This window comes from Pelodiscus sinensis, chromosome 27 (assembly GCF_049634645.1).
Source record: "Pelodiscus sinensis isolate JC-2024 chromosome 27, ASM4963464v1, whole genome shotgun sequence".
Classification (NCBI taxonomy): Eukaryota; Metazoa; Chordata; order Testudines; family Trionychidae; genus Pelodiscus; species Pelodiscus sinensis.
In genome coordinates this window covers 14,275,135-14,299,355 of record NC_134737.1, presented here as the reverse complement: position 1 = coordinate 14,299,355, position 24,221 = coordinate 14,275,135, and the positions used below count along the sequence as shown (strand labels likewise).

The following is a 24,221-nucleotide window of genomic DNA, read 5'->3' as shown; positions in this document are numbered from 1 at the left end:
GATCCCTACTTGCAAATGGGGTGAGGCAACCCCGCACTAGCTGCTTCCCCCCAGCAGACCAGGGAGACACGAAGCTAGCACTCCCTCCCCCCCCCCCCCCCAGCAAACCAGGGAGACGCGGAGCGGCTTTTCTCAGCAGACACCTCAGCTTGAGAATAAAGGACTGAGGGAAGTGAGGTGTGGGAGAATAAAACTGAGCTCTGGAGAAATGTTTGGCTAGAGTTTCCCCTACAATATGTACCAGTTCCGACTTACTTACAAATTCAACTTAAGAACAAACCTACAGTCCCTATCTTGTACGTAACCCGGGGACTGCCTGTAAATGTAAAATCATGCCCATGAAAGCTCATAATATAATATATTTACTAGTCTCCAAAGTGCCACAGGACTACTTATTGTAAAATCACAGTTATCTATCTATCTATCTATCTATCTATCTTTTACAATGCAAGGAGGAATACCAGCTAATTCGAGTTAGGGCTTTAAATCGGAATCCCGTTTCACTGCCGCGTGTAGCCGTGTGCAGTTACTCCGGGCTAGTCAATTTCTAAAATGGCGACCGGCCGGGAACGTGCAAATCAAGCGCGGGATATTTAAATCCCAGGCTTGATTTGCAATTCCAGTTGCCCTCATTAGCCTCCCTAGATCGATCTAGGGGGCTAGTGTAGACGTACCCTAAGAGCTAGGACCACCAAATGTAGGATGCAGCTTCCTCTTCTCCTAACATAAAACAAGGTCAGGGTTTGGTTGTGCCTGGAAAAGGGGAAGTGCTGGGAATGGGACTGTTTTCCGCAACATGGAAAGGGAGGGGCAGAGAGAGGAGGGACGCGATACTGAGATTGGCCACTGGGGGCAGCTGCAGCCCCAAGAGAGTGGCCAGCTCTTGAGGGGTGAGAAGACCCGAGTGCTTCTGAGGCTGGAAAGGACTCTCAACAGCCTCGTATAACGCACGGGGGACAGACATCCAGCCCCTCTACCCCACTAGCCAAGAGAGATGGGGCGAGATGCTCCACAGACACCTCAGAGGAGGAAGCGTCTCCACGTTCCCCTGCTGAGACCCCAGAGTGTTGCAGACCCCTCAGACACCAGTGGGGGGAGCAGGCCTGTGGGCCAGTTGGTGGCTGTAGGGTCACCCACTGCCTTTCCCTGGCTCCTTTTGCTATGATCTGCGGGCTCCTTCGGGCCTTCGGACTCCTGGCACTCAAGCTGCTGGCCTAACGAAGAGAAGCATAAAGAGTGACTTGATCTCCATCGGCACATGCTGCCCTTGGTCTGTCTGGAACACTGCACCCTTTCCCGGCCCTGTCTATGTCCCCGGCGATACTCCAGGCGCTGGCCCAAAGCAGAACCCCCTGATAACAGGCCCTGCTCTGCCAGGAGGCGACCCAGTGGGAACAGGTGTCCTGAACTGAGAGAGGGCGTGGGGCTAACAGCCATGGGGACACCTGCAGGCTGCGGGCACCGAGCGCGCCCCTCGGGGATTCAAAGCGCCGTGACGAAAGCCTTTGCCGGGAAACAGAGCTCAACAGGTTCATATTCCCCGGCCAGCTTTCAAAATCCAAATCCTATGGCTTCCGTGCCGACTGCCCTTGTCTCGCGTGGCTCCCAGCTCCAGGCTGCAGTAAGGGGCATCTATTAGCAACTTTAATCCAAGAAAAGAAAAGAAAAGAAAAGAAAAGAAAAGAAAAGAAAAGAAAAGAAAAGAAAAGAAACTTCTGGCTTGAGTTTCCGCAGACCCCTTTCCCGGGGGGTCAGAGCTGTCTTTCTTGGAAAGCTGAGCCAGCCAGTGCCTGTGCAGGGATCATACATGTTCCCGGCTGTTCGCTGCCAGTGGCGAATGCAGCGTGATAGCCTGAGGCAGGGCAGGGATGGGGAGCGAAGGAAGCACAGGGTGCCAGGAACGCGGTCCAACTGCCTGGCGGACAGCTGTCAGGGAGCCAGCTCTGGAAGGGAGTCCCTGGATTGGTTGCTACTCCAAAATCAGATGAAGCTGACTCTCTGTGAGCCCCCGGACTGACGTCACTGATTGCATCCGAAGAGCCCCGCGTGACATACTAACACGTTACAGCTCACGGCAGCACACCGTGGAGTATCGTGATTCTCTGTTCACAGAGAGGTGAGGAGGCTGGGTGCATCGATGGCTATTAGCCAGGATGGGTGGGAATGGTGTCCCTAGCCCGTCTGTGTCTGGATCTCGGTGGCAAGGGAGGGATCAGGTGAGGATTCCCTGTTGTGTTCCCTCCCTGTGGGGCATCTGGCACTGGCCACTGTGGGCAGACAGGACACGGGGCTGGATGGACAGTTGGTCTGACCCAGTCTGGCCGCTCTGATGTTCTTACGTGAGGATTACTAAGGGAGCTGAGGAGTGAGGTGCGGAAACTGAGGCAGCGAGGAGGGAAGTGACTCACCCGGGACCACACAGTGAGAATTAAGTGGCGGAGCCTGGAACTGAGCTCCTGACTCGCAGCGCTGCGCCGTAACCACAAAGCCCTCCTAGATCCCTGGTGATGAATGATCCCTCCACTGCTGCCGGAGATACTGGGGAGCGAAAACCTGGCAACCGGCACCGCACTGCGCCCTTATGCATGTCAAGGCAGCCCCACGCGGCGTCTCATCACAGTAACCTCAGCTCCTCCCACTGCAGGGTAACGACGGAGCACGGCGCAGGGAGAAGCAGGGCAGCCGAATGCTGCAGGCACAAGGCTGCGGGATGCAGCCCATCACTTCAATCACTAGGGTGACCCTGATTTTTAGAAAGCCTCCAGCGGCAGTCCTGGCTAGGAGAGGCTGGCAGGGCCGCGTAGGGCACCATGAAACATAGGGCACCAAACTGCCCCAAATGTCACGGTGCCCTGTCCAGCCATATGCTGCTTACGGGCTCTGGCTGTACCCAGCCCCCTGCCCACTCCCCACCACTCAGCATTGCTCCAGTCATCCCTGCCCCACCCCTCCCGCTCAGCACCCGTCTGACATCCCTCCCTTGTTTTTTTGCAGTGGCTCCTGCACATTTCAAAGGAAGAGAGACAGCAGGAACCATGCCCCGAAGCTGTCCCCACTTGCACAGGTTCCCCTCTGTGCCCCAGGCGGTTCTTGTATGTTTCAAAGGGAGAGGTGCAGCAGTTGGACCAGCACAAGCGAGCTTGTTTCAATCTCCACTCACACCATTTTCCGCTGCCTTCAATCTCCCCTGCCCCCTCCCCAAGACAGTGCTGGGGGGGAACTGGCTTTTAAGCCTTCTCCCCCCAGCTCTGGCTCCTGCTTCCCCCACTTGCTGCCACTCTCTAAGAGAAGCAGTAGGAGGAGGGGAAAGCGACTAGTCAAGTTCCTACTCCACTAGTCACTTACACCCCTACTCTAGAGCCACTCACAAGCAAAGTTGTAAGAATTTGTGAACAGAGCAAAACTAGGCAGCTTCCCCAACCGTTGTTCTTGGAGATGGCTGAACTGTTTTGTCAGAAAAAAATTAAAACCAGTCTTAGGCAGACACCCAGCATGGAAAATGTCAGCTCAAACAATTAACCTTTAGCAAAGTTATAAACAACTGAAACAGGCTCTTATAATAGGATGTGTTAGGCAAACTTAAGTATAATGTGGTCAGCTCCACGTGCGATCCTCATGTAATAAAGGATGTATGCCATTGCCAGGATTCCTTTTGTTCCGAATATATATTAAAAAATCCTTCTTGGTGTCATTAATCCTACCACCAGTTGTGTTTTCATTGATGCCTTTAGCTTCCCTTATCAATTGTCTGACCTTCATAACTCCGTCGACGGAGCCATGTAGTTTAGATGTACCCTGAGGGAGAAATCAGAGGTATAAGTTCCCACGTGTTGCGTGGCCTTTACGCTGCCTCCTGAGCAGTGTGAACCCATGCTGAGCAGTGTGAAGGGCGACGTAGCTAGGAGCCAGGTTGGCCTGCTCTCAAGGGGTGCCTGGTTCAGGGCAGCACGTTCAGGAGAGAGAGTCTGGGCCTGGACTTCCTGCTCTTCAGGAAATTCTGACACCATGGAGGGAAAATGGTTCCGAATGAAAATCCAAAACTAAAACACATGCTGAACATTATTGTCAGTGCTATTTATTAGGGCTATGTCTACACTACGAACTTTTTGCTGAAGAGGCAATGCAAATGAAGTGCTCGTTAGCAACGTTGCGTGCTTCATTTGCATGATCTCTTCTGATCCTTTTTGTGCAAGAGGTTTTTGCGCAAAATCAAGCAGTGTGGATGTGTCCGTTTTGCGCAACAACCTCTTTGGGGCTCCTCCTTGGGGGGTTTTTTGCGTAAAACGGAAATGTCTTAAAACGTCTTGTGCAAAAAGGATCGGAAGAGGCCATGCAAATGAAGAGACCGTGCATTGCCTCTTCCGCAAACAGTTCGTAGTGTAGACATAACCAAGGTGTATTACGGTAGCGCCTAAGGGTCCCACTGGCTACGTCTAGACTGGCATGATTTTCCAGAAATGCTTTTAACGGAAAAGTTTTCCGTTAAAAGCATTTTCAGAAAAGAGCGTCTAGATTGGCACGGACGCTATTCCGCAAAAGCACTTTTTGCTTCGTCCGTGCCAATCTAGACACACTTTTTCACAAAAAAGCCCCAATTGCCATTTTCGCGATCGGGGCTTTTTTGCGCAAAACAAATCTCAGCTGTCTACACTGGCCCTTTTGCGCAAAAGTTTTGCGCAAAAGGGACTTTTGCCCGAACGGGAGCAGCATAGTATTTCTGCAAGAAGCACTGATTGCTTACAGTAGGAAGTCAGTGCTTTTGCGGAAATTCAAGCGGCCAGTGTAGGCAGCTGGCAAGTTTTTCCGCAAAAGTGGCTGATTTTCCGGAAAAACTGGCCAGTCTAGACACAGCCCTGGAGAAGGAGCCCAATGTGTTAGGTGCTGTACAGACACCAAGCAAAGAGAAAGCCTGTGACGTAGTGGGGGTACCTGGCTGGTTTCTATGCTGCTGGCTCTGGGGTAACCCCCACTGGCTGCCGTGGGTACCACGACCCAGCAAAACAGGATGAGTCGCTATGCAAACCAGTATGGCCAGACACCCCCCATGGAGAGGAACAAAGGAAGGTGGAATGCTGCCCTGGCTGGGGGGCAGGGCTGGAAGAGGGTTAGTTAGTTGCTGGCTGGGAGCATGGAGGAGACAGCCTAGGGAAAGGGGCTGGAGTTTAGGGGCCCAGTCTCCCCCCATCTCAAGGGGGCCTGAGGCATCCTAGCCCAGCTCTGTGACCAGATTCCATCTGTGCTGTGCTGTATCCTGGAGAGGCAATAAACTTCCTCTATTCCACCGGCTGGTGCAGTCTGTTTGTGCCATTTCGGGGTGCAGGAGACGGGGGACCCCCAACGCGCCGTCACAAAGCCCCTGTGCCAAGGGACCAGCAAGGGGTGTCTCAGACAAAAGACAACAGCTGGCTATATGGGGGCTGGCTGGAGAGTACAAGGAAACAGTGACACAGCATCAGCCAGCGGGGTAGGCTGGGACTGAACAGGCAGCATCAGAACTCTTGGGTTACCTGGGGCAAACTGATTCTCTTCCCTAGCTCCTAATTTATCCATAAGCAAAATGGGGATAACACTACTGGCCCCCTCCCAGGAGATCCTGGGGCTACAGAAATGCAAAGGATGACAGCGTCGAAAAGTTTCATTTCAACTTTCATAATCTAATTCAGCATTGCCAATAACACAGAAATATATCTCGGACAAGGGGGGGCGTGTTAGTCTGTAACTTTAAAAACAGTGAGTGGTCCTGAAGCACCTTCGAGACGAACCAAAATATACACAATCATGAGCTTTCGTGGGCAAAACCCACTTCCTCAGATGAAATATATGTTTATATACACACCATACTATATAATAATAAACAATATGAATTCATGAATGCAATCTTCATATTTTAGTATAATATAAAGGGGTTTCAATGTCTAGGAAGCTGCTTTTCTTTTTTTTCTTTTTTTTGACAGCAAACCCCTCTGATGAAACTTTTTTTCTACCGTTGGCCTGAGTCCAGGGCTCCCCTGTTCTGCCCTATTTTCAAGGGTTACTGGGTATGGGAGTAATGCTGGCCCGTTGCATTAGAGGAAACGTTAGCCTCACATACCACGTGAGCCTCATGGACACGTGGCCTCATTTTGATATTTTGCTGGAATCCTTGATGTTGCTGGTGCATGTGTAGTCAGAGTGTCAGACCGGCCAGGTGTGCAGGAAGAGCTAGGGGTAGGTACCCCTGTTCAGGTACACGTGACCACGGAGAACACTTTGTCGGCCACGCTGGCGTACAACAGGGTGCAAGATCAGATTGTTCCTAAATTCCATGGTCAACGTAACCACCTCTGTGGCAGCACTCGTCAAAGTGACACCCCCACCGGCTCATGTACAGGCGGCCTGGGCCTCCCCATGTCTTCAGAAGGCGGAGGGCTGCCAGGGGACAGTGAACAGCCTGTACAGCAGCGTGAGCCACTCCTGATCTGGCTGCTTTGCTCCGGGATAGGATAGCCCCAAAGCTCGAACTCTGCACCGCCAATTCCCGAGTCCCACCAGGGTGAGGAGAACGCAGTGGCTAGCGCCACATGCAGGGGCAGAGCCATGCAGCGTGGAATTAATTCACCGCTATGTCGAGCCGCTGCATCTGCCCTGGTACTGCAACCTCTCCTAGGCAGCTAGGGCCTGCATCTCCTCTTGAGGCTTGGCTCTACTGAGGTCACTTTGACTCCCTCCCCTCTGCCACACGGTGCCCCGGCACAAGCTATGCCTTGGGCTCTTGGACCATACTTACAGCTCCTCCAGGAAGCGCAGGTGGTGGAACGCGCTGGGCTGCAGCTTGCTAATGTTGTTCATGCTCAGATCTCTAAAGGGGAAGAAAGACACAAGTCTCTGGTCAGTTACTTTTGGTGGCTTGCACTGTGCAAACCCCTCCCCACGTGGCCAGCCTTGGCATGGCACCAGGCTCTGGGGAGGGCAGATACGCCTGTGATCTCACACAGCAAGTGAAAATAAACTCCCTGGCTCTGAAATGTGAGTGCACAAAGCAGGGGGAGAGATGCAATCGAAGTAATTCATGCTATGCTCTCCCACAGCATTTCAAGCATCAGCCGGTTGACGTCGCTTCCTATCAGCCTCGTAAACGTCCCGAGGCCATTTCCACTTGGGGAAACTGAGGCAATGAGTGGGTTGGCATATTATCGCTTTAGACTCTTTCTGCACTGCTCCCTTCCAGGGGATCTTGTCCAGAGGCAGCACATACCTGCCTGCAGAGGGATGCCTGGAGGATGGGAGCCTCGGGGCTGGGGCAGCCTTTTTCACCTGCCTGGTGATTGTCTCTTTTCTGTGTGGTTTCATGAGACGCAATCCCATTCCAGGCACAACCCTAACCCTGACCTTGCTTTCTATTATGCTAAGAGGAAGCTGCAGTGGGAATTTGTCGGCCCTAGCTCGTACTGTTCAGTGGAGTTCTTGAACAAACAAACAAACAAACAAACAGACAAACTCTCTCAAATCTCTCTCTCGATATATATAAAAAAGTTTTTCCTACTGCGGGACAGAATGACGTCATCACGCTCTCTGGCCGCAAAAGCGGCCAGAGAGAGGAGGTTTGGCGAGTGTAGCGAGCAGCGGGGGCAACTCCCTAGTACCGTGGTCCCCAACACGGTGCCCGCTGGCCTGGCCCCGGGCACATGGCACACAGGTGCTTGCGGGGGGGGGGGGGGGCGCTTGGCGGGGGGAGTGCCAGCCCCGGGCGCGTGGCGCTTGCGGGGGGGGGAGCGCCGGCCCCAGGCGCGTGGCGCTTGCGGGGGGGCGGAGCACCGGCCCCGGACGCATGGCGCTTGCGGGGGGGGGGAGTGCCGTCCCTGGGCGCGTGGCGCTTGCGGGGGGGGGGGGCGCCGGCCCCAGGCGCGTGGCGCTTGGAGGGGGCCCCGCCCCCGGGCATGCGGCTATGGGGGGGGCCGCCCCCGGGCGCACAAGTGTCCCCGTTCCCTGGCGCCCAGCGGGCAAACGACCACACCCCCTGGCGCCCGACAACCTCAAAAGGTTGGGGACCACTGCCCTAGTAGTAGATAAAAGTCAAATTCTACCAAGCCTAGTTATGCAAAAGAAAACTGTTTAGATTCAGACCTTCTCTAGTTCTGCGGCCTCTGGCTGAGGCCACATATAGTACCTATTTAATATCGGACACGCTCACTCTCGGGAGAACAGATACTACACTGGAAAGTACCAGACTGACTGACTTCCATCTCAAAACCTTTATAATATACTAGCCCAGCATGTGCCCGAATATATAATTAACGGTACCAAAACAGTGTTTTGCTCTTCCACAGAGCAAGCGTAAATCTGTAGCTAAAACTCTCCATCAGGAGTTCCTAGGTAGTCAGGTGCAGTAAAAAGCTCTCTGGGTGGTAAAATTCTTCCTAAGGCTGAGACGTGTCAATCCAACATGTGAAATCGGGTGTGAGCGTGGCTGCTGTGTGGTACAAGTTTCACAACTTCCACTCAGCGTCTCTAAATACCAGGGGCGCGTTCCCAGGAATTCTCACCCTCTATAAGCAGGAGGCGGCGCAAAATGAGAACAAATGGCTCAATACTATTGCAGAAATGGAAATATTCCCCCCGCACCACCCCTCAAACACACACCCCAGAGCAAAACCCGGCTGTTACAGACCCGCTTTTACTCATGCGATTCCCCAGCACATCCCACCAAGTCAATAAGCCTCCGTAAGGATTCGCCCACTGATGTTAATAGCCATTTGTCCCGAGGAATGTCCAATAATGACGTTGTGACAGTCTCCTGTCAGGAAATCTATGGAGTTAGCAGGGACTGAAGAAGGGAACAGGTTGTGTAAGCCTGTCCTGGAGCGAGGGAAGATCCACTTCCCAGTTTCCAGAGCCATTCCAACCCGTACCCACAGCTGTGCATAGCAGCTAGGCTGAGACGTAACCGTGGCGGTGTAGGAAAGATCCCACAATACTCCAGTGTACAACTGGAGCAGGTCTGTGATAACTGGCAGCTTGACCTACACACGGGCATAACAACTAGGCACATCCAGAGCTAAAAGCAGAAGCTCCTACAGCTTGAAGCAAAGAGTCAAGGCTCCCTCTCTAGGTAGCCACAGACTCACATCCCCTGTGGATCGGGTACACACTCCCCAGTAGGTTACATAGCAAAGGAGTGGGCAGAACAGTCTAAAAATGTCCATCAACACTTTTTTCGATGGAATGCTAGATCTTCGACTCAATACTTTTGGGGGGATTGGGGGAAGGATTTCTCTTTGGGAAACTGAACAGTCTTTGATTTTCAGCCAAAATTGTGTAGATTTCAGATGAAAACTGCCCTAAAAAGGCTGAAACTGAAAAATATTTAGGTTTTGGACAAATTTCAGGTTTTGGATGAAAAAAATAATAAAAAAGTTTCCCCTTCATAAAGTTTTTCCATGTTTTAGACACAGTCTTGGTACGTGTGAAGAGCAGCTGGGGGATTTGGGGCAGGCCGGAGAAGGAGGTCTATCTGGAGTTTCCCCTATGGGTGGGGCTCACTGGACCATTCGTTGCTGGGGCATTCTTGCTTTTGTTTATTATTTGGACTAGAACAGTGTCATTGTGCTGGGCGCTGTACAAGTCCAGGGGGAGAGAGCCCGGCAGAGCTTACTTTTTAAATAGACAAGAGAGACAAATAGTAGGCACAATGAGGTAAAGTGATTTGCCCAAGGCCACACGGTGGGTCAGTGGCAGAGCAAGAAATAGGCTCCTGGTCCCATCAGCTAGACCATGCTCCATTGACATCCATGGACTTACAGAATCTGGCCTCACTGTGATTTCAGCAGAAGTGCTCGAGACTGGCTCCTATCACCGAGGTACCTGGTGACATGCTGCGGCCCAGCTCCCTTCCCCCCTCTAGTGCTTAAGCTCCGGTCTCTTCATACAGCACCTTAAATAAAGTCTGAAATCATCTCTTTGGCCCCAGCCCATCTAGTCTGGCTCTAAACCAAAGCGCTGCCATTTGAGTGACACGCATTCCTGGAATTTCGAGCTCCGTCTCCCTGTACAGGAACCGTCCCTCCCCCAACCCTGCGCCTTTGAAGGCCGATCCCAAACGCTTTCGCGTTCCCTCGCGCTTTCCAGCGGCAGCGTGCCACGGGAGACTCCTGCCAATCCCCGAGAGCGCCGCTCGCCTTCCCTCGGGTGCTTGCGTTGAGCAAGATTTCAGGAACCCTCGTTCGAAATGTTTACCTCACGCGCTCCCAACTTGTGTACACAGGAAAATGGGGCCGCGGTTCATGGCAGCAGGATCCACAGAGCCCCAGGTCTCATAACTCACCACCTGGCCCTCCAGGGCAACTTAATACATTCACTTTGATGTCACTCTCCTTTCACAACCAGCTCCCTTCACCATGAGCAGGCAAACTGGTTTTCTCTACCAGAGAGGCAGAAAGAAACCAGAAGCTGCTACTCTCCACCAGGCCAATACCTCCCCTTCCCATGCGCCTGCTAAGACCATGGACAGGGCCGGATTAAGGCATGGGCTAGCCAGGCAGCTGCCCGGGGCGCCAACCTATGATGGCAGCTGTAAGGGGCACACAGCGCCCCTTATAGCTGCCATCAGGCACCGCGTGCCCAGCTCCCGGATCGTGGGCTGCAGCAGCTCCCAGCGGCCACCCTGCACCGGTCACCCGGAGTGGGGGCCGCGGTAACCCCGCAGCGCTGGCCTGCAGCACCCTTCCCCCCCGTGACTGCAGGGCCCTGCACGGCCAGGCTCGGCTCAGTCCACCCCGGGCGGCCCCGGGCTGCGCACCAGTGGCAGTAGCCAGGCTAGGCCAGGCCGGGCACGTGCATCCTGCCACCACCAGCTCTGTGCACCCTCCCCCACATGCTGGGTGGGGGCAGGGCCGGGCATGTGCCCTCTCCCAACCCGGGGTGCAATTAAACTGCCTGCCCGGGGCGCTGGAATGGCTCGGTCCAGCCCTGGGTCCATGGCCAATGGGCAGGGGCTGTTCCTACCAGGCAGACACCACGGTTGTTTAAAGCAGATGCCATCAGCCTGGCAGGGCAAAGGGATTTTGTGCATTGGCGTGAGTTTCCTCAGTTTACCAGGATCTCCAGCAAAGGGTGAATTCCTGCAGCAGCTCTGGCGCTCTGAGTGGCAGCGCCGGAGGCAGGCAGACGCGAGGCGCGTGGGACAGGAGGCTGAAGGATAAAACTGGGCACGAGAGACCAACTCTGAAGCCAAATCTCTGCCGCCACCCATCAACTTGGCCCCCCAGTGTTCAAAGAATTACAGTGTGAGGACCTGCAAATATGAAGTACACGTCCACCGCACCCACCCACCACGTCTGTCCTGGGGCTTCCCCAAAGGCCTGTCCCCTTTGTAGAACGGCGCAGGGGCAAACCTGGGCCCGGGCTTCCCCTGGGAGGCTACCTCCCCAGGGCAGAGTTTGGCAGGGCTCAGGAGCGGCAGCTCGGCCTCGGGGTTCAGCCCAACTTTGGGGGCCTCGCAGGTTTGACGTTGTTAAGGGATGAGGCAGCCAGAGCTGGGCGGTGCCTGGCAGAGGGCTCAGCGCGACGAGGGGCAAGGGAATTGGGAAAACCCGGCATGTGGGGAGCAAACCCCATCTTTACCCAGCACCTCAGAGCACAGAGCCTGCCTCCCACCCCGCCCCATCGCCCCTCCTCCGCACCAGCCCCGGCCTCAGCTCACGCCCACTGACTGGCCTCCCAGCTCCCCTTGTGTCTCCTGATCCCGGGCACGGTTCTAGCTCCACCCCACTCCTGACCCAGCCCCCCATCCAAGGCTCCTTTCTCCATCCTGCCCCGATGTCCCCAGCACTTTTAAGTCCGGTTGGGGCTGTCTAGGCCAGTGCAGACCGTCGAGACGGCTGGAGCTCTGGCACCCGACATCTCGGCGTGAGGCAGGGGGGCAGGAGCTGGCCTTTGCAACCTCCCACAGCCTTAGCACCTCCCATGTGCTACTCTGGGTGCCGGTGGGAAGTCAGCTCTGCAGGGCCACGACTGTCCCATGCGAGCAAGGGGGCAGAGAAGGGGCAGAGGAGAAGAGGCGGAGCCTGGACTCGGCCCCGCCCCCTTCATGTGGGCAGAGCTGGCAGAACATGGGACTAAAGTAAACCAAAGAAAACCAGATGAGGCAGTTAACCAAGCCTGGTGATTTTGCCTGGTGTTTTGTTTCTAATGGGACCATCTGCCGGAAGAAACCTCCACTTCTGCTGTTCCTGGGAGGGAGGCGGTGTCCAGTGTAAATGCCCGAGGTCCGGGCTCACGAGATCATGCGTGTCTGGTACTATCAGGCCAATCCCATCCGCTTCTTAATCTCACTCCCTCAGCCCGCTGCTCCCAGGCCGTGTGCTGTGAATTCCCACACTGGTTCCCTTCGGCTTGGGGCCAGCAAAGCCCAAGCACCATGGGGTAGATTCACCCCAGGGGTAACTGGACTGGGCTCTTCCATGGTGCCAAGTGGAGCAGCGTGAGCAAAGTGGAGATCCTGGGTCCACCCAGCCCCCCTGGCGTTGAAGGAACCAGGCCGCTTCATGACAGTCGTGGGTGCAGCCGCCGGTGTGAACTGGGAAAGGAGTTTTGCCAAAGTCAGCGACTGTGCATGGACATTACAACCAGTGGCACCGAGAGCCAATTCAGCTCTATTATGACTAGAAACCCAACCTGCTAGACAGTCTGTTGTCAGAGCCCTTCCTGGGACGCTGCCTCCAGCGTTCCTAGAAACAAAACCTGACATGCAAGCACCAGGCCTTCCTCTCCGTGCGTGCATAGCCAGCACCAGTGTGTAGCACTGATTCACACCCCCTGAGGTCTGGCCCACGATACTGCCTTTATCATTATGCATTGGGTGTTTACCTGTAGCAACCAGGAACCCAAGTCACGGACTGGCCTCCAACGTGCAAGGCGCTGTACAAATACAGACCCCAAAGAGCTGACAACCACCAGCACAAGACGAGAGATGACTACAGGCAGACAGGGGAACACAAGGAAACCAGATGTAAGCAGGATCTGAAGGAATGCATCTCTTCCGGCCAGCTGGAAGCGGGGAGAGACCTGGGGTGTGTCTATGTAAACAAAGCTTGCTCCTGCTTTGCTTAGATTTGCTCAGTATTCAGCAGACGGAGTAGCATTTTGCTCACTGCAATCAACTTCATTCATGACCCCACACCAGCTATGTTTGTATCAAATGCAGGGATAACAGTGTGACTCCGTCAGTCTTTGCTCGTCTGACTGTTATTTGCTATACTAGAAGGTTTTAGTGTAAGGGCTACCATCAAGTGCCCTACAGATAATCACGTATCTTGTTAAAACTCATGGGTATATTTAGCATCCTTTTTTAAGGCTAATTGGGAGGAGCAATTAAATTCCCCAGGATATAGTGATAGCTGGAGACAGGAGAAGCCACCGCCCAATGCAACAGTTTGTCTCACCAGGAGCCCAATGAGAGTTTAAGTTGTCAGGATTTAGAGGTTTCTCTGGGACTAATGCAGGAGCGAGGAGGTTGATTGGTTGTAGCTGTGTGCATTAGGGCCTGAAAGCTAACAGACAACAGCTGTGAGAGTGATCAGAGACAGCGGTCTTGGGGGCACAGGATTGGCTGAAGAGGCAGACTTGGAAATAACGAGTAAGGGAACCGCCAGCTTGCTTTCATTGCATTCAGGGGAACAGGATTCTGGGTGCTGCATTCTTTGCAAATATACAGGATTGCACCAAAGAAAGACTTGAGTTCTCTCATCAGTTTTTCCTAACAGACACAACCCAGCAAGACTCCCATTATTAGCGAATTGCTTAGGCTAACGGGGCGACAGTATCTGAATAGCGCCAGCTTTTCCAAATAAATTAAGGCCAAATTTTCAGGTCTTCAGTTTCAGATCTGTTCCAGTGGTCTATAAAATCACACCTGCGCTATGTCTACACTCGCGGCTTCTTGCGCGAGTAATATGCAAATGAGGCTAAGCGTGGAATATCACCGAGCCTCATTTGCAAAACTAATGAGCCACCATTTTTTTCAGAAGAGGCTCTTGCGCAAGAAGGAGCGTCTACACTGCCCCTTCTTGCGCAAGAAAAACCCTTAGGTATGCAAATGAGGCTCGGCGATATTCCACGCTTAGCCTCATTTGCATATTACTCGCGCAAGAAGCCGCGAGGGTTGACATAGCCCTCGTGTGGCGAAAGTAAGTTAGAGTGCGCTATTTTCTCCTCATAAAACAAGAACAAGGAGATACCCAATGAAATTAACAGGCAGGGGGTTTAAAACAAACAAAAGGCAGTATTTCGCCAAACAACACAGAGTCAACCTGTGGAACTCCCTGCTGGAGGATGCTGTGAAGGCCAGGGTTCGAAAAAAGAGCTGGATAAATTCCTGGAAGAAAGGCCCATCAATGGCTATTAGTCTGGGTGGGTAGGAATGGTGGCCGTTTGTCAGAGGCTGGGGCACTTGATGATTCCCTGCTCTGTGTACTCCCTCTGGGGCACCTGGCATTGGCCATGGTTGGAAGACAGGACACGGGGCTAGATGGACCTTTCGTCTGACCCAACTTGGCCGTTCTGATATTCTTAATGCCTTGTGCTGAGCACTTAGAAATCTGTCCCACAGAGGAAAGAAACTTTCCCAGCACCAACGGGTTGATATGAAGTTTTCAGCATGACTGAGGGAGGAAGCTAATGGGTTCTGTGTCTGGGAGGCGGAGGATTCAGGTGAGAAATCAGGTGCAGACTGGAAACAGCGAAGGTAATTAACCCCTGGAACAACTTACCCAGGGTCATGGCAGATTCTCCATCTGTGGCATTTTGGAATCAAGAGGGGATGTTGTTCTAAAAGATCGGCTCTAGTTGCGTGAAGAAGTACTCCAGGGAGTTCTGTGGCTTGGGTTATGCAGAAGATCAGACTAAGATGCTTACCATGTAAGAATCAATGAATGAATAGCCAGTAGCCCAGTGGCTAGACCTCTCAGCTGGGGTGTGGGAGATTGGGAACGTGGTAGATCAGGGATCTGAATTTGGGAGTCCCATATGCCAAGCTCGAGCCATTCCTGCGCCCCGGGCAGCGGGTGTGCACCGCATGCGCGGCTCCACCCCTGGGCACACGGCACATACACGGCCCCGCCACCCCGGCGCGCTGCGCACCTTACAGCTGCAATCGGGCGCACGGCACCTGATTGCAGCTCTAAGGGGCACCGTGCGGCCGGGCATGCGGGACCCCTTACAGCTGCCATCAGGCGCCCCCCATAGGTTGGCACCCAGCTAGCCCCCCCCTTAATCTGGCCCTGATGCCAAGTGACTGCTGGTATCTGGCCCTGATGTCAAGTGACTGCTGGTACACCCATGCAGAGATAGGCTCAGGCATACCCGGAAAAGCCCTCACCAAACCTGTAAGAGCTGCGCCTGCCTGCTTTCACCGCCAAATTCACTGCATAGATGGCCGACGGGCTGTGGTTTAGAGCTGGACGGGAACCATGTTTTCCATTTCATGGGAACTGCCAGGAATTCAAACACGTTTTCTATTCCCAAAAGGAACAAAACTAAACCCTTCCGAAATGCCTCCCAAAACAACATTCCGAATGCTTTGTGTCAGGTCCGTACAAACACTTCATGTAATGCAATACACCTTTCGCTACAAAGTCATTCCAAACAATCAATTGAATCACGGCATTGGAAAATGTCCCCCCCCCCGCAAAGACCTGACATGGAATTTTGTCAAAATCAACCGGTGTCCAGGAAGCATTTCACTTTTGACCAACTGGTATTTTCCACTGGAAACACACGCAGTCGGAAAATTCCCGACCAGTTGGCTCTGGTTCCTTTATGCCACTCTGGCTAAGCTGGGTTCTCCTCACTGCATCACAGGAGCAATGCAGAATGCACGAGCTTAGAGTCTCGACGGCACCCCCATGAGACACTGCAGAAGAAGGGACAGCCCAGCAGGAGGAGGGCAAAGATGGCTTCGTGCCACCCTCGTGTCCTTTTTCTTCTAGGCAGGGGCCCCATAGTCCCTAGATAACATGGCCCACGAAAGCTCATCACCTAATAAACCATCTTGTTAGTCTTTCAAGTGCTACATAGTTCTGTCTTTTTGTTTCAGCTACACCAGACGAACACGGCTACATTTCTATCACTATGGAGCAGACAGAAGTTGTTCTAAGATAGTGGCCACCTCCCCAGACTGGAGACCCTTCCCCAGGAGCATGTGGGGGAATCGGGATCACGGTTCCCAAGCCAGGAGCGGAGAGGAATTGAGGCACTAGGAGGGTGCTAGCGGAAGGAAACGTGCGTGGTCAATACAAGTTGCTGGGTTTCTCTGGACATAGAGAGGAGGGGGTGAGAGGAGAGCAGCTGGGGCTATTAACAGCAGGCTAGGCCAGTCTCACGCCCCTGGCCCTGGCTGGGGTGCCCGTAGCCAAGAGCGCGTTCTGGCAGTGTCCAGTGCCTGTTTTTAGCAGGCGAGCCCAAGCTAGCCTGACCTTGCCTGCCCGCCTGGGCCGCGAGGTGCACTCCCAGCGCCAACGGCGAGGCGTCCCGAGGGGCTTGCTGCGTGCAACTCCTCCGACACCGCCCAGTGTCCGTGGCTGGCCCGGAGCCGTTTGTGGGGTGGAACGAATCCTCTCTTGTGGACACACTGAATCCGCCACTAGGGGATGAATTCTAGGCCGTGGCGGTCGGCCTGGGAGACTCCAGGAGGGGGGAAGGGGCGACTGGTTGGATCTGTCGGGATTGCGGGCTGCTCGCTAATCCGTGGTCTACGCGAGGGAGTTATTTCGAAATAGCATGCGGAGCGTCCACACGACCAAGCCCGTTATTTCGAAAGAAGGGGAGGGTTCTTCCGAAATCTGGACTCCTGCTTTCTGCGGGGAATAACGCTGATTTCCAAACAGTTATTTCGGGAGTTATTTCGATTTTACTGATTTCAAAATCATTTCCGAGTGTCGACATGCCCTAAGGGTTACTGTCAAGCAGAGCCAACCACAGTCTGTGTGAGTATTCAGCACGGGTCAAATGTCTTAAGATCCTGGACACCCAAAATAAGGGGGTTAGCATGGCAGTGGAGCAAAGGTCAGCTGCTCACATACACCCTCCCACACCCACACACTCGACAATCAGCCTCTAACATCAGACGCTGCCCCAGCAAAATGAATTTGCCTTGTGCCCATATAAGCCATAGCTGAGAACAGAGGGGGAAATCCGTACTAAGATGCTCTTTTTAAACTAAAAGAATGGTGACCGGCTGCTCCCGGCGTGGTTAGCGTGTGAAGACCCCCTCCCCTCCAGCCTAGCTCTGATGCTGCTTTACATGCCTGTAGTTCACTAGGGCAAAACCCTCAAAGGGATTTAGGTGCCTGCCAAGTTCCTCTTCATTTCGACTGGAGTTGGGAGCCCAAACTCTGAGCCCCACTGCACATCTGCCTTGAGCTGCCACTGCTCCTTTCACTGTTCCCATCACTGAGCTCGGCCCCCCGAGCCGCCTGTACCCCAGTTATCCCAATGCCTGCCAGCACCGGCCACCAGAGCTGTTTGTCTTACGTGGCTCCGTGCCACTCCGGTGGGATCTGGCAGTGCACAGCTATTGCTGGGAGCGCCGGACTGGTCCCTGCCAAGCCCCCGGGAATCAGCTGGCAGGTCAGCGGGGAGGTGCCGCCGGGCTGCGTGGAACACGGGCAGTTTGCTCCTTGCTCGCATCTACCTGTAGCGAAGGCGCGTTGAGTCGTGGCCGGAGGCTACCTGGGCTCTCCAGCTAGTTGGGAACAATGAGGGAAAGTGGGGGGGCTGTCTGCTCTGTGACCCGGGATCCTCCTGCACTGGGATGGGAGATTCTTACTGACTCTCCCAAATGTGGATTAACCCAGACACCCAGGCTCAGTCTCCCAGGGAGAGACAAAGGGAGGGGGCGGAGACCAGCACCTGGCTGGGGGGCAGTGCTGGAAGAGGGGTTTAGTTTCTGTCTGGTATCATGGAGGAAACAGCCTAAGCAAGGGGCTGGGATTTAGGGGCCCAGGCTCCCCCATCTCAAGGCTGCCTGCGCCTCCCAGAACCCAGCCTGGAGCACCACATAAGAACATAAGAACGGCCGTACTGGGTCAGACCAAAGGTCCTTCTAGCCCAGTATCCTGTCTGCCGACAGCGGCCAACACCAGGTGCCCCAGAGAGGGTGGACCGAAGACAACGATCAAGTGATTTGTCTCCTGCCATCTCTCTCTGGTCTCTGACAAACAGAGGCCAAGGACACCATTTTATCCCCTGGCTAATAGCCTTTTATGGACCTAACCTCCATGAATTTATCCATCTTCTCTTTAAACTCTATGATAGTCCTAGCCTTCACAGCCTCCTCTGGCAAGGAGTTCCACAGGTTGACTATACGCTGTGTGAAGAAGAACTTTCTTTTATTAGTTTTAAATTTCAATTGGGATGCTGCGCCCATTAATTTCATCCTGCTGATCTCCACGCACAGGGTTATGCCTGCAGCCACCTAGGGCTGCTGGAGATGGTGGTTTGGATGTCAGGCAGATCTCAGCCCAGCAGGGGAGACTGGAGTGAGATCCCCAAACTCGTCACACAGGCCCCTCGGCTGGGTATGACCGTCGGCCACTCCTGGCCTGACTCACATCAGAGCCAATGGCTTAAAGAAGGATCTCAGGCCAAGTCCCTCGGCGCTCGGCCTTTAAAGCTAGTGCAATGCCAGCAGTGGGCGAAGAAGCCACGTGTCTGGCCTGGCATGGCTAAGGATCCTGGAAAAGCATAGAGTTTTGTAGGCAAGAGTCGACACGGAAAGTGTGGAAAGATTTAGGGGCAGAGTAAGACTGGGGAGCTCATGTGTTCTGCCTCGTGGCAGGCACCCAGCGATTGCAGGGTGAGCTTTTGTGCTCCCCGCACCTTGAACTCCCACCCGTTCCAGATGGACCCTGCCCGGAGAGAGGGAACTGGAGACACAGGGTGAGGGATGTTGGCCAGAGGTGTCTCCCCCCCCCCCCCCCCCCACGATGTAGCCTTCCAGGGATTAATGGCCTGCACTTAGCAGCCTCTTTGAAGGCCTGGCTCTAAGGCGGCTTTTCAGGCAGGCCAGCCCCTCGCCCAGCTGAGACTCAGCCCTCCCAGAAGACACCTTATTCCACAGCCCCTGAGACCATTTTTTAGTCCGATTTCGTGTGGACCGATTTTCAATGCAGCCAGGCACTGGCCCAGCCTGCAAGGGAAACGGGAAATGGTGGCGTGTACAAAGCCACGGATGCCACCCCCGAATAGCTCCCAGCATGGACAAGCCCATGGATGGGTAACCGGTTATGTGGAGGGAAAGGGTGCTGGAGGCAGCATATCCGCTGGGTGGGACCCTCTGATTTATACCTGGCTCTGCCATTGGCTCCCTTTGAAGCCCTGGGGAAGCCACTTTGGCTCCATGCCTCAGTTTCCCCTATCCATTCAATTGGGATGCTGCGCCAATAAAATATGCAAAGCTTTTTCTAGTTTTCTTACTGGGAAGGAGAAGCACACCCAGCCGGACCTACGTAATTCCTTTACCACTACAGACGTGAGCCAGGGGGTCGTCATAGATTAGCAAATGCTCCGACCCAACCCAGAGGGACCCAAGATCTCAGCAGGGAACGTAGGCAGGATCGGGGCCTTTAAACATGATTCATAAGTTAAAGGTGCAGTTCTGTGGCAAACCTGTTCTTTTCCCCACTGCCTGCAGGTTGGCGTTTGCACCTTCCTTGGATTTTCCTCTCCTCTCACTGCGACAGGTGGAACTCCCTGCCTTCTGCCCCTCCCCAAGAGAGGAAATGCACCTCTACCTTGAGCACCTGGCTGAATATGATCAGTGAGGCAGCAGAGCCTAGCAGATGGAGCCCAGGTCTCCACAGACCTGAGCTCTATGCTCTGCTCGGCCCCTGGCCTGTTGGGTGATTCTGGGCAAGTCACGGCACAGTGCCGTGCCTCAGTTTCCCCATCTGTAAAGTGGGGACCCAGTTCCTGACCCCCTTTGTGAAGCACTCCGAGAGCTACCCGCGAGTGCCATAGTATTTCATAATCCGGGGAGGTGCGGGTCAGCTCCACCCAGCCAGATGAAACAGATCATCAATGGACCATGAGGTTCTAGCCCCTCATGACCCAGGCTACTTGGGGGATGGAGGCCAGAGCCTGAGCCGGTAAGATGAGCAGATCCGGGCTCTCACTGACAGGGGCGCTTAGCTTATTGCAGGATCAGGGTGACAAGCCCCCTGTCAGCACAGAGCTCGGCAGGGATCTGGAGAGAGGTGGAAGGCCTGTGGTTGGGGATTTACAAGACAGCCTGGTCTTCCCTGGCCGTCAGGGCGTGACTAAGGACCAGCTGAGTTCAAAGCAGACCCTGAGTGCAGAGGTGTGAAGCCACATCTGGAGTATTGTGTCCAGTTCTGGGCCCCCCACTCCAAAAAGGATGTGGACACATTGGAGAGGGTCCAGCGGAGGGCAACCAAAATGATGAGGGGGCTGGAGCACATGACCAATGAGGAGAGGCTGAGGGAGTTGGGTTTGTTTAGTCTGCAGAAGAGAAGTGGGGGGGATTTGAGAGCAGCCTTCAATTTCCTGAAGGGAGGTTCCAAAGAGGATGGAGAGAGGCTGTTCTCAGTGGTGGCAGGTGGCAGAACAAGGAGCAATGGTCTCAAGTTACAGTGGGGGAGGTCTAGGTTGGATATTAGGAAAAACTATTTCACCAGGAGGGTGGGGATGCGCTGGGCTGGGTTCCCTAGGGAGGGGGTGGAATCTCCATCCCTAGAGGTGTTTAAGTCTCGGCTTGACAAAGCCCTGGCGGGGTTGATTTAGTTGGGATTGGTCCTGCCTAGAGCAGGGGGCTGGACTCGATGACCTTCTGAGGTCTCTTCCAGCTCTATGGTTCTATGATTCTAGGGGGCCCGGCGGTGGACTCCTGTCTCGCTCCCTGCCCGGGCTCCATGCCCCCAACAGACTGGCTGGCGTGGGGGAGCGGATCCCGGCACAGCAGGTGCCAAGCGGGTGAGCGAGTCGGGCCCATGCTGTGCTGAGGATCGCAGGGCCCTACGAGAGGAGGTACGTAGGGGGTGGGTGAAGCCACAGGAACATCTCAGACCAGCAATAAGATCATGCAGCGAACCTCAGAGAGAACAAAGAGTTAGCAAGCCAGCGGGCTACCAAAGAGGCAACCGGCGCTAACGCCACCCTGGGATCGCACCACACACAGGCAGCCTGCGCAGAGAAAACAAGGAGGGGGGAGGCAGCCAAAACAAACTTCCTTCCCGCTTTGTGGGGCAGTGTGGGTCACTGTCAATGTTCCCTCGAAGCTTTTACAGTCATGTGCAGAATACATTTTGTTCTGTGCACCAAGGCATGTGCAGATGTGCACCACCAGTAGAAACACATGCTTCTGACTGTGGGTGCTCTGCCAATCGGCTGGGCGGCATTTGAATCTCTCCTGGGTGCCCGCACAAGCACTCCGCTCACAGAGAACTCTGGTCACAGAGCGACCGAGAATAAAGTGAGAGACTAACGTGGCTGCTCTACAGCCTTAGCTGAGAGCCAGCTGGATTTCAGCTGTGGCGGCTCATGCACTCGGCTCCAGAGGTCCCAGGTTCGGTTCCACTGGTCGGTTTTACACATGGCGGGTCTTCGGTCATGTTTAGCACATTTTCTCGGACGGCGTTTTACTGTGAGAACAAAATAGACAGGAGACCTGCAGCAACTGCACCTGCCAATCACTGTGAAGAAGAAAGCGTGCAGGCGTGCTTGGGAGTCACAGGGCAAGCAGGGAACCATGCAGCTGGAAGCAACCCAGGCTGCCGGGAGTGTGGCACGGACTCCTCCATCCAACACAGCAGCTGAGGAGCTGGAAGCCTGGGAGCAGGTGCCTGAGCTGAACACTGGGTGGGGACAGAGAGATGCTGGTGCCCTGACCTGTGACAATCACAATCACTCAGAGGTCGGGGCTGGCTCAAGATTTTCCCATTCTTTTCCAAGTACTAGGTGTAGGATCCTCTTACGGAGCTGACAGACTCACAAAATCACAAGCCAGGGGCAGGGAGAGAAACTAAATAACCATCGGCTTGAAACCCTGAGCGGCCAGTGAGGGGAGATTGGCCAAAGGACTAGGACGCAAGGTGGGAAACTCTTCCCAACCCCCAGCCCACGCCAGCTAGTACCTGTCCCAGGAGAGATGCTGGCTACAAAGCAGCCGTCACGGTTCACACCCTCTTTGCAAGGCAGCAACCATCCTCGCTCACAGAAGACTGGCACTTTGCCTACCGCAGTGTGCGCTGCCCAAGCATCCAGCTGTACCCTCAGAAAGCACGGAGCGACTCGTCTCCCACCCGTCAGTTTCACTGCCGTGCAAGGCCACTGGCGGGAAGGTGGGGGAGTTTACTCCTGATTTACACCATGGGGAGGGAGACCAGACTGTCACTTTCCCCTCGCCCGCTGCGGTTGGGTGTTTGTGACGCTGGGGTTTTGTTGTTTTTATGGGTTGGTGCTGGCTGGGTTGAGGGTTTTTTTTAGAAAGCCGCTTGTAACCAGCGTTTACTGCAGCAGATGTCTTTCCAAACTAAACGTGGCGAGGGCCAAAATACGCATTCCAAAGGAGCACTTCTGGGGGGCTGTTTTTCCAAGCCAGGACACGGCGTCCCCTGGCCCTTCCTGCCAAATTTCAGCCTGACACCGCTCTCGAGAGTTTGGGCAGAAGTTTAGAGAGGCCTTTGCTTCCAAGAAGATGTAATTATTACCAGGACTTGCTTCATTGCCAGAGGCTCATATCACACATCACAGGCACGTGTGTCCTGCCCACACGCACATCCCCCCCACATGCAAACATGTCCTATACATGCCTGATTACATGCTCTGCTCCTCCACACACAGATGCACCGCACTCACATGGCCTGTCCTGGGGAGTGCAGCAGGTCCGGACCGGATCGGTCATTCTGGGCTTTTGGCCTGGCTCTCGGGTTCCCACGACCACGAGGAATCTGGTACCTCTCCGTGGAATGAAAGGCCCAGACTTTCCCGGCCTGGGGACCTGACTGGGAGGAGGAGCTGCTGCCATTTCTGGGGAACGTGGGCAGGGGAGATGTGATCATAACTGTTCACTTGCTGTGTCCCCATCTCCTTCCCTTACGCCATATTCCAGGTGTGGGGAACCTAAGGCCTGGGGGGCCGGGTGAAGCCCCCAGCTTGCCTGGATCTGGACCCTGAGGGCTGGGGTTTCCCCCGCCCCAGCATGCACTGGCACACCAGCCCCCCTTCACTGGCTTCCTCATGGGAGAACACAAAAACTACCAGCTGAGCTCCCACAAGTGTACCAGAGAGTCGGCTAGTCCCTCGACAAGTCGCGCTCCTGTTCCCCTTGCTGCCTCTAGCAGAGGCAGCGGGGTGGGGGTGGAGAAGCAGGAGCTGGTGCTGGAGAGAGCTGGCTGAAAAGCAGATTCCCCCCAGCGGGGCAGGGGAGGCAGGCGGGTAGTGGGGACCGGACGCGAGCCAGGCATCAGCCGATTCCCAGCTCACGCCCAGTCCCAGAAAGCTGCACCTTTGCTGTTTAAATGGATTAAGACCCTGCCGGCTCCTAAATCCATTGAAAAGGCAAAGCCACAGTGGGGTTAGCTCCCAGGGTCAGCTCCCGCTGCGGCTTCCCCGCTTATCGACTAGTCGATTAAACTAAATTTAACATCCCTATTCCCCGCCCCTGTTCCTTTAACTCCTTCCGCTCCCTGCCCCCTTCTAGTGCCCATATTTCCCCTCATGCTTACAGGCTACGATGGGTCACTTAGCAGCAGCATCTTGGAGCACCCCCCTCTCACCACAGCCCCAGATGCTGCCCACTGAAACCCCTGAGCGGACAGAGGTCAACGTAGGCACCGCCACAAAAGGCTGAACCTGGGCCGGTCTGGGGAGAGGGAAGGGAAAATGGGAGAGACGGGATACTTTGGTTCCCAGGAAACTGGGAGCCTTATGCCTTAGCTCCTGCACCCACTACCTCTCTTGGGCGGAGACGCTCGTCTCTCTCCCTCCTGACTGGAATCCTTCCAGGCTGCGGGGTTCTCTGCCTGTGTCGCCTTCCCAGCGGCTGGGAACAGATTTACGGCCCACAGCCTCCCTCCCCGCTCTTTTCAAACAAGTACATTTATTCTTCAGGTAAAAGCACTGCGGGAGAAAACACTAAACCTCCACGCAGGCAGCCATCACCTCAGTCCAGTAAAGGCTCCGGCTCGTGAGCAGGCCTTCAAACCCACATGGGGATTTTGCCTGTGACT

At 54.6% G+C, this 24,221-nt stretch overlaps 1 protein-coding gene across 4 annotated transcripts in view; it reads right to left on the bottom strand.

Annotated features, from left to right (window-relative positions):
- LGR6 (leucine rich repeat containing G protein-coupled receptor 6) overlaps positions 1-24,221 on the bottom strand; it is a 163,270-nt gene that overhangs the window by 114,012 nt on the left and 25,037 nt on the right. For all 4 annotated transcript variants that reach the window (XM_075910202.1, XM_075910201.1, XM_075910204.1 and 1 more), the window contains exon 2: positions 6,767-6,838. In XM_075910202.1, coding sequence (XP_075766317.1) covers positions 6,767-6,828 — 62 coding nt within the window. In that variant the 5' untranslated portion in view covers positions 6,829-6,838. The remainder of the gene's footprint in view (positions 1-6,766; positions 6,839-24,221) is intronic.